Source organism: Galeopterus variegatus, unplaced genomic scaffold (assembly GCF_000696425.1).
Source record: "Galeopterus variegatus unplaced genomic scaffold, G_variegatus-3.0.2 Scaffold7358, whole genome shotgun sequence".
Lineage (NCBI taxonomy): Eukaryota > Metazoa > Chordata > Mammalia > Dermoptera > Cynocephalidae > Galeopterus > Galeopterus variegatus.
The window spans coordinates 85,827-96,667 of NW_007733469.1; the positions used below are offsets into that span (position 1 = coordinate 85,827).

General features: G+C 40.7%; 1 protein-coding gene across 1 annotated transcript in view; it reads left to right on the forward strand.

Annotated features, from left to right (window-relative positions):
• SRD5A2 (steroid-5-alpha-reductase, alpha polypeptide 2 (3-oxo-5 alpha-steroid delta 4-dehydrogenase alpha 2)) overlaps positions 1-10,841 on the forward strand; it is a gene marked incomplete at its 5' end in the record, with an annotated part of 54,259 nt that overhangs the window by 42,899 nt on the left and 519 nt on the right. The window contains 3 exons of the mRNA XM_008591872.1: positions 1,297-1,460; positions 5,397-5,498; positions 7,859-8,009. Coding sequence (XP_008590094.1) covers positions 1,297-1,460; positions 5,397-5,498; positions 7,859-8,009 — 417 coding nt within the window. The remainder of the gene's footprint in view (positions 1-1,296; positions 1,461-5,396; positions 5,499-7,858; positions 8,010-10,841) is intronic.

Sequence of the window (10,841 nt, forward strand, 5' to 3'; positions counted from 1 at the left end):
AAAAGGAAAAAAAAAAAAAAAAAAAAAAAAAAAAAAAAATGGGAGGGGGGAAGAAGACACAACAATTACAATTCCTTGAAATTGATATGACAAGTGATCAGAAAGGACATTGTTGGGAGGGAGGGGGGATAGGGAGGAGGGAGGGAGGTTTCGGTGATGGGCCACAATAATCAACAACATTGTATATTGACAAAATAAAATAAATAAAATAAAATAAAATAAAATAAATAAAATAAAATAAGATAAATAAAATAAAATAAGATAAATAAAATAAGATAAATAAAATAAAATAAAATAAAATAAAATATAAAAAGAAAAGAAAGAAGTGATTATTATGAAAATCCAGATGGAGGTTACATGTGGGATGATGGTGGTTTTGCGAACAGGTAGGGGACATTAGAGGGTGATGGCAATGTTGTATATCTTGACTGACTTACTGGCCACATGGGTGTTATTTGATAGTTATTCAACTATTTGCACAGGTTTATGAACTTTTCTGTATGACTGCTATATTGTATCATAAGAGAAGAAAACTCTAAAGGGTATGTAGTTTGTGGTCTAATTTTTAGCATTATATCTTAGGTAAATTTTTATTTTGAGGGTATTTATATATTTTAAGCCCTTCTTTCTAGGTTCCTCTAGATTCATGATTCCTATTATTTAGAGGGATTGCTCCTTTTTCTCAAGGGAGGTAAATTTTTATTTTGAGGGTATTTATATATTTTAAGCCCTTCTTCCTAGGTTCCTCTAGATTCATGATTCCTATTATTTAGAGGGATTGCTCCTTTTTCTCAAGGGATTCTGCAGTCCACTTTCCAGGGAATACTATAATATATTAAGTAATCCTATTAGACATTATGGAGCCATGTGGTCAAGTCGCTACTATCAAAATGCCATTCTTCTGTTGGGGGTAAGCCAGGCTTCACCTTTCCTCCAGTAAAAACTAGATTTCACTTCTAAATTTATAGAAAGCTTATCTTCAATCCTGAGCTCATAGAATTGAATTTATTGGTTACTGGGGAATGATATTTACGTTTTGGATCTGTTGTGAGAATAAAATAAGGTACCAGGTGGTAGCTGCAGTGGATTTTTATAAAGTAAGACTAATAACAGGACAAACGGTTGATCTAGAACTGGATAATAATGTTCTTTCATTCCACAAATTTAAGAAATATGATTTGTGAAGACAAGTTTGATATGGTTATCTGCTTGAAACCTTTCCCTCACATTGTTTGACTTTTCTTTTTTTTTTTTTTTTTAACAATGAATCCTAACCTTTTCCCCCATATGTCCCAGGACGTTTGTTTACTCATTGCTCACTAGAGGGAGGCCTTTTCCAGCTGTAATCCTTTTCAAAGGCTTTTTCTTCTGCTTGGGAAATGGATTCCTTCAAGGCTACTATCTGACTTACTGTGCTGAATATCCTGAAGCGTGGTACACAGATATACGGTTTAGCTTGGGTAAGTGAATCGGAACTCTTCTCACCAGCTCCCCAGCTTGCACCCCTTGCCTCATTCTGGGTCACCATCACCTCTCCCAACCCTACCGCAATAACTTCCTAATGATCCCATTCTCTCCCTGGTCTTTTCTCTAAATGGCAGCCAGAAAGATTGTTCAAAAATGTATCATGTCATTCCCCATCTCAAAACTCTTCAATAAATTCCCATTACTCTCAAGGGAAAATATAAATGTCTTACCACTGCCTATGAAACCCAAATGTTCTTGAGCTTTATTTCCCAACCTCCTTTCCTGTGCTCTAGCCCCCAGTGGCCTTCCTGCTATGATGGACATTGCCAAGCTTGTCCTGCCCCAGAGCTTTGTATGTGACGATTCCCTCTGCCTAGAAGGCTTTGCCCCCTTATATTCATGGAGCTTGTTCCATCACTTCATTTAGATCTCTACCAATTTGCTCCTCCTCAAAGAGACTTTTCCTGACCACCCTATGTAAAGTAGTTGAAGACATTGATCATCGAATTTTTTTTCCATTTTTTTTGTAAAAGGAGCTAAAGTCCAGGAAGGTTCAGTTCTTTGTACATTATTTTGGCTCAAATAAAAATAATAGGATAATAGGGATTATGCTTAATCCCTCTTAATATCACACATTATATTCTATCTGTCAGTTTAGTGCTTCTGGCTCGATCTCCAGAACATGTGCCACTGGGCTCACTTCTCTCTAACTTCATTAATTTCATCGCAGTCCAAGCCACGGTTCCCTCTTGTCTGGACTTGGACAATAACCTCCAAATTGAACTTCCTACCTCCATTGCTGTCCTTCGATAACCCATTCTCCGCACAGTAGTCATCATGAACATTTGAAAATACGAAAGACCAGAGGATGGTTGCATGGATCCTGGCACCTACACGCAATAGAGTATTCTTTAACAGAAACAAAGATAGAAATTAAATAGATCAATTAGTTAATTAATAAAGAAAGAAAGGAAGGAAGAAAGAAAGAATGAGAGGAAGGAAGGGAAAAAGGAAGAAAACCAAAAAGCAAGGAAGATCTCTGTGTGCTTATGTGGAGACACTTCCAGGATATGTAGTTAAATAAAAATAAGTAAAGGGGTAAACCATGTGTATAGTATGCTGCTTTTTATGTAGGAATGAGATAGAAAGAAAGTGTCTGTGTGTGTGTGTGTGTGTTTAACCAGAAAAGGAAATATTGGAATTACAAAAGAGAAACTAATAAAGTTTCCCTGTACATCTTGGGGTAAAGAGAGCAGGGTGGGCGGCCAGAGCTTTCCTTTCAATATAGTTTTGTCCTTTGAATCACGGAACTTCATTACTTAATTGAGGAAAAAAAAAAAAAAACTAAACTGAAGAAAAGTTTCCTAAAATTGAGAACAAACACGCAAATGTACTTAACTGTATATTAAACAGGAAATGCTCACATAACCACACAGGAAAATGATTTATGCCTGTTTGCTGGAAATCAGCAGTTGGGGAAACAAGGTAAGCACGCCCGTGAGGAAGTAAGCCGGTCATGTCTAGAAAAGGGGACATTATGGGCACACTGATCTCTTCAACAAATCAGTGTCCTGAAAAAAAGAAAAAGGTGGGGTCTGAGCTAGATTAAAAGAGTCTTAAAGGACAACAAGACCAGATGCCAGATGGGGCCCTATATTGGACCTTGGTTTGCACAAACCACCCATACGAGGCATTTGGGGAGCATCCGAGGAAATTGAAATATGGCCAATTTTGAGAGGATATGCACTATGGTGTTTAATGGTGGTAATTTCTGGGTGATAAGAATAGGTGTCTTGGTCTTCTTATTTCTGCTTATTAGTGTTTAATATTCTACACAACATATGTATTTCTTTTGCAGTCATAATAAACAGAAACCAGATCCTATTTCTCCACTGCTTAAAACCTACCAATGACTTTCTATTGCACTGAAAAATCCAAACCCCTCACCAGGGCCTACTATGCTTGATGTGACTTTTTGCTTGTCATCTTGTCCTCTTTGCCTCGTTTCCGCTCTCCATCCTCAAGCTTCAGGTGTGCCAGGCCTTTGGACCTCTCAGTCCCTCTTCCTCAGCTTTTCCATCCTTGTTATTCAAATTACGGGATAAATGTCAAATCTTCAGAAAAAATTTACCCCACTTTATCTCGTCACCCTACTTTGTTTTTCTGCATTGCAGTGACCATTACGTGATTTTTAATCACATAACTTTAATTTTTAAATTCATTTAATTTATTTGTGTGTTCCTCCACTAAAATAGAAGCTCCATGACAACAGACACCTTGACTATTTTTCTCGCTACTGTATCCCCCGTGCTTAGAACACAGCTTGGTACATAGTAAGCCCTAACGAATATTAGTTGAATGAATGAATAAATAACTGAACATGAGAATGATCTCCATACCATCCTTGTCAGATAGGTACTGTTAGAATCTACACTTTACAGATGACAGAGGTGTAGTCACTTGCTCAAGGACACACAGACAGCTGGTCCAAGGTCCCTGCTTCCTGCCATTGCTGTGCATGCTGTCCCCCCTCCTTGTTCCCCCACCCAACACCCAACATCCCTTCCCTGGTGCCCTTTCTTCCAGGCCAATGATCTTTTGACTAGACAAGGTGGAAAATAATTGTTCCATATCATACTAAATAAAGTGAGAGTAGATCTGATTATTTAACTAAACTGTTCTTGCTTTTTGCCTGATGTATTTTGATCAGCACAAATGCACTTTGTTGAGAGGTGGGATTGGGTCTCCATGTGGGACAGTGAGTATTTCTGGGCTGTGATAATGTCCATTGTGATGCAGGTACTAACACTCCTGATCCTGGCTCTCCTCACCTTAGACCAAGGCCCTTTCTGTACCAGTAGATGGTACATGTGGAGACACCTCTAGAATATGTGGTTAAATAAAATAAATAAAGGTGTGAACAGTGTATGTAGTACGCCACTTTTTAACGTAAGAATGTGTGTGTGTGTGTGTGTGTGTGTGTGTGTGTGTGTATGAAATGGCAGTGGTGGAAATCAGTCAGTCCTTTACCAAGCCCTCCAGTCCAGCTAGATTACTTTCATGGGAGTTGGGTGTATGCTCTCAGTGAGTCAGCTAATAGTGATTTAAATAATTCAGATTCATATTTCTTACATAACAAGGAGTTTCCAAAGGTAGGTGGCTCATGCATTCCTGTGTGTACCGATGCCATTAAAAAAACCCAGGCACTTTCCACCTTTCTGCTCCACTATTCTTAGCATGTTTGCCTGTGGTCCTCGTGTTAGTCATGTCATTGCAAACAGTGCAAGACAGTGGCTGTAGCTCAAGGCTTTACATCTGGCAAACGAGGCAGGAGGAAGGAGGAAGTAGAGGCACAAGTCCCATCTGCCCCCTTTATCAGAAAAGCAGAAGATTTCCAAGGAAGTTCCCAAAGACACATGGGCAGAACTAGGTCATGTGACCACCTTTCAACTTTCCAGCCTCTATAGTGGGGGATGGCAAAGGGGCAGGAGTTGGAATTGGCTGTTGAGTTCGCCACTCACTGATTATTTGTGAATGGGCCACAGGCTCGCTAGTATTCATTCTTTCTTGCTGTTGTTTATTTGGTTAGGTATTGGACATGGTGTTGCCTCTGTCTCTCTTCTCCCTCCTGTCTTCATCATGTGTTACTGTGCACTTTCAGCCTTTTGATCTAGAAAACGGCACATCCATCCTCCACCCAAACTTTGGGACCAGGGGTTATTCCCTACACCCTCCCACCCCCTACCTTTTTGCCATATCTTAGTACCATTCTTAGGTTTATAAATCAAATGCCATATCTTAGTACCATTCTTAGGTTTATAAATCAAATGCCTCTCCCTTCATTTTTAGAAAAAAAAACTTAGCTTGTGAGAAAAGCATCAAAATCAGGACACATTTTTTAACTTTCCCCCCTTCTCTTCTTTGCCAAGGTACCTTCTTATTTATTTTGGGAATGGGAATCAACATTCACAGTGACTATATATTGCGCCATCTCAGGAAGCCTGGAGAAATCATCTACAAGATCCCACAAGGTAATGCCTCCATTGTGCCCAGATTCCCACCCTTCCTTGGAGCCTGTCCCACGGATTATGCTATGAGTAACAAATGGGGAAGAGGCAGCCAGGGCACAAAAGATACAGTGTGTCCTGGCTTGCTCTTGGCGTCCCCCCATGTCCTGTCCCACTCACAGCACATTTGCATTTCCGATCTAAGTGCAGAACCTTAGGAGAGCTACAAGAACCCTCAGGAAGATGGGAGGTAACAATACCTTGAAGGTGGGAGAGAGTGGGAGGTTTCGGTAGGGTGGGAATAGGCTACAACCTAGTTGCAGTAGATAAGATTGTCACGTACCTTTCTAGGTTAGCAAATAAAGCTGAATCGTTCATGAACAACAAATTTATCCTCTCCAATTTACCTACACTTATTTAGTGACTAGTTAAGAGTAATGTGTATTTCCTGCCACTTGTATACTGTTAAAGGGGCAGAGAACCATATTTACTTAATCAAATGGTTTAGGATGGGAGGTCTTACAACTACAAATATATTTTTGGAGATTAAGGCACAGAATATTTGAAATCCTGATCATTCCCAAGAATCCAGTGTGTGAGACTGACAAATACAGTCATGTGACACATAAGGACGTTTCCATTAACAACAGAACACATATATGACAATGGTCTCATAAAATTATAATAAAGCTGAAAAATTCCTTTTCTATTTTCATATATTTTTAGGTACACAAATATCGTTGTGTACAATTGCCTACAGTATTCAGTACAGTAACATGCTGTAGAGGTTTGTCGCCTTGGAGCAACAAGCTATAGCATGTAGCTTAGGTGTGTGGACTATGCATGTAAGTTTGTGTAAGTACACTCTGTGATGTCTGCACAATGATGAAATCCTCTGATAACACATTTCTCAGAATGTACCTCTGTCATTAAGTGACGCATGACTGTATAAGCAGGCAGGAATGAACCAGTCTAAGTCATCTTTCAATACATTTAGGTGAGTATTTATGTAGGTCAGTGGCTCTCATCTTTTCAGATGTGAATATAACCCTTTTCCTACATAAAAAAATTTCTTGAACTATGGCATAGTATTGGGGCAAATTAATATCCACTGATTAATAATGACAAAGCTACTATGAACTCAGTAATACATCTAAATGAATTTGAATGCTGTTGATATTCTAACACTACATCAAACAAAAGTAATACAGTAGATTAAGATATACCATTTATTCTATTCACAGACAATTTATAAACTCTTTGCAATAGATCAGTGATTCCTCCCAGGGTCTAGGGAATCGTAGGTTGGGAACTGGCTCTCCTCACCTTAGACCAAGGCCCTTTCTGTACCAGTAGATGGTACATGTGGAGACACCTCTAGAATATGTGGTTAAATAAAATAAATAAAGGTGTGAACAGTGTATGGAGTACGCCACTCTTTAATGTAAGTGACTGCTGCGATGTCACCCTTAAGAAAGAAAACTTTAAGGGGCTTTGCTTTTTTAAAATTTTCACTCAGTAACTAGACAAATAAAGAAGAGCAGAGAAAACTCTTAAGAACCAGATTACTAAGGTTCGTGCCCAACTTTTGAGTTATGATGGAGAATGATTTAGAAACAAAATATTTTTATATAACTATAGAAAGAAGAAAAAAATTGTTTTGGTTGAATCTTCCCCAGTTTAATGTGGGTCATAAAATTTGAGTGTGGATATATTTAATAGTGCTGATTTCTAGATATAGTTCTGACAGAGGAAATCCCTTGATGGGTAGAAAATTAAACATTTATTTTAAAATCCACAGAGGCAAACCTCACCAGCCTCCAGCAGGACAAATACCTGTAGCTCCTACTCCCTACTTTGAACTCGAGGTTCAATGGGGGATAGGGGGTTGCGGGGATGCCCAAAGAGAATCTGATTACTTCTCATATCAATTCAGATTTTTATTATTTTGTCGTAATGTGTCGTTTCATTTTGCGTGACTGTGAAGGTGAAATACGCTGACTGGCAGCATGGCTGTCCAGGGAAGGAGCGGGAAGGTAAGAAGTGGTCTGAAAATGTTCCTTAACAAAACGAAACAAAATCCAGACCTCCTCACCTCTTCCTTGTCCTGTCCAAAGATGGTGGTCCAGCAGCTGTTAGAGATTTGGATGGAGCCCATCAAGCAGTTGGGGCCACGATTCCAGAATGTTCTAAGGGCAACAGGCTGCTTTTGCTTTGTCTTCCTTTCTCCCGGACAGGATTCCACCCAACTCCTGTGACTGTGGAGGGAGTGTCCAGCCCCACATTTGTCCTAGCTGCCTTTACGTATTTTGGAACAAAGTGGAGGGGTTTAATGTTGCAATGATTCCATTCTGATTCTGACTTTTTGATTCTTCTACACGCAGGCGGCTTGTTTAAGTATGTTTCCGGAGCCAATTTCCTCGGTGAGATCATTGAATGGATCGGCTATGCCCTGGCCACTTGGTCCCTCCCAGGACTTGCATTTGCATTTTTCTCTTTCTGCTTCCTTGGGGTTCGAGCTTTTCACCACCATAGGTAAACTTTTCAATAAAGGTGGTGGCACCCATGTAACTTTCTTCTCCAAATAGGCTTTTAACACATAAAGTCAGATTGAGAAACCTAAGATATTTATTTTCATAAGGGAAGGTTCATACAATAGTCTGGATTGGTAAATTCTGACATTTTAGGCTTTTACTTCAGTTGGGATTTAGCTGGTTGACAGTAGCAGTAACAATATTTATTCTAAGAGCAAAAATAAACCCAGGTAGACAGAGGCACCCGAGGTGGTGGGAAGCCACGGTGCCTGCCTTGCTGAAGACAGTTTCCCAGTGACAGGCACCTTGTGTCCATGTGAGTGAGCTGACCCAGGCTCTGTGCCCTCCTATAGCAGACTTACCTGGTGATGGTTACTGCTTGGCAGTGAGCTCCAGACAAGAGTCAAGAGGCAAAAGAAGTAACTCACTTTTCCACACCTCAATTCAATTTCCTTCCCCCACATTTCTTGAAGTGTGTTCTCTGAGTGAGACCATGGCCAGCACTTTCCAAAGCTTCCCAGATAATTCTGAGGTACAGCCAGGATACAGAACCACTGGAGAAAAGCACTAGCCCAGTGCCTGTGTGGCTGCTAGCTTTAATTTGAGGTTTGGTGTTATCGATTCAGGTAATCACAGAGCCCTGGAAATTCCAGAAGGATTATTTCCCTGGAATCTGTGTAATACCAGGGTTTATTTTGGCACTCCCCTCTTTTCCTCACTCCCACCTTTGTCGGTAGGCATGTCTGGCTTCCTGTGAAGGTCTTAAGGTAAGCATTTGGGTATGTGGTGCAATTTTAGGACTGCCCCATCTGCTGGGAAATGCCAGGAATCGCAGGCATTTTGACCTTTCCTCTGAAGGTCTAGTCTAAAGCTTTATTATCTCCACTAACCTGGGGTGGGGTGAGAACAAAAGAGTTAACTGAAAATATCCCTGGAAGGGAAAGTGTAAAATATTAAGTTGTTGTCAGGCTTTAAACCTGTGTGTCTTTCAGATCCTTTCCCTCAGATAGCTTTTGTAGCTCTTGTGGAAAGAGAAAGCCTGTGATTACTGGAGACAGGGAGAGGAGGGTGTGGATAGTCAAAGGGGGTAAGGACTTGAACCAGGGCCCTGGAGAAACCCTTTCAGCTGTTACCGTGGTGTTTTAATCTAGCTAATGACTCATTTATTGCTTTGAAGGTTAATCTAAGAATGGATTCTTTTCTTCTGAGTAGAAATTAGGTGGAGATGGGTTCAGAAATGAATGAAACAGCTCTCCTCATGACCTGTTCCTGCCACCTCCTAGACTCTGTGGGGACGGTTCCCAGCCTATGAGAGAGTCACAGTTTTTACCACCTCAGGCTGTGCCTATTGCCCACCAGAGGTAAAGAGGGAACGGGAGAGGAGAGGTCATCACCCAGCACTCAGAGGTTCTGTGCAAAGCCTGGACTTCGTCATGCTTAGTCAGGGAGAGACAGCGATTCCACCAGAAATTCCAGCTGATGCAAAAACAAAGTCCAAACTGAGGCCTCATGCTGTTACGTCGGACTGCCCAGAGGAGGGCCAGAGGACACGTGTTTTTATAGGGCTAACAAGGCTTTGGGAAGGCTCTTATAAAACAAAGCCAGGCAGTCACAGGAGAAGCAGCACATGCACAGGCAGCGCACCAGGCTTCTCAAGTCATGGCACCGACAACCAGCCACCTTTGTTACCATATTATTATTTGCCCCCCAGTTCAAACTAAGGTACTTTAACAGTGTGTGTCATCTTGCTTATGCCTTAAGGGCTAGTTAAGAGGACAGCCTGGTAACTTAAGGAGAAACACTTCTCACAAGGTGCATTCGTCTCCAAGGGCTGCCACAACAAATGATCACAAACACAGATTTATTCTCTCGTAGTTCTGGAAGCTAGAAGTCTGGAGTCAAGGTGTCAGCAGGGCCACGCTGTCTGTGAAGGCTCTAGGAAGGAATCTTTCCTTACCTCTTCCAGCTTCTGGTGGTGGCTGGCATTCCTTGGTGTTCCAGCGTACGGCTGCATCACTGCAATTTCTGCCTTTCTCACCAAGGTCAAGGGTTCAGATCTCCATACCAGCCAGCTGCCAAAGGAAAAAATAAGAATAAAAAATAATCTCCACCTCTATCTTCACATGGCCTTCTCTCCTATGTGTCGCTGTCTCTATGTCTCTTCTTATAAAGACACTAGTCATATTAAATTAAGGGCCCACCCTGCTCTCCATACCAGCCAGCTGCCAAAGGAAAAAATAAGCATAAAAAATAATCTCCACCTCTATCTTCACATGGCCTTCTCTCCTGTGTGTCACTGTCTCTATGTCTCTTCTTATAAAGACACTAGTCATATTAAATTAAGGGCCCACCCTGCTCCAATGTGACTTCATTGTAATGAATTGTAGCTGCAATGATCCTAGTTCCAAAAAAGGCCACATTCTCAGGTACTGGAGGTTAGTATTTCAACACCTTTTTGAGGGACAAAATTCAATCCATAGTATAAGATACAGTTTCCTGGAATTCCCAGGCCTCTTGAAGGGATATTTTCCTGGGAACATTGCTAGTTTTCTGGGGTTAATTTTGCCCATGATCATTGAGATCTCTGGTTCCCTGTATTTCTCAGCTGAATCCAAATGGATACTTCTTTCTGGCTATTACATTTTTTTTATTCTGGTAAAATATAAGTAAAGTAAAATTTACCATTTTAACCATTTTTAAGTGTAAAATTCATTGGCATTAGGTTCATCCATAATGTTTTACAACTAACACCACTACCCTCTGGCTATTACTTTTTATTTCTCAACACAAGAAGCTTCAACATTTACAGGAGATAAGCTGTGGGAAGGAGAAA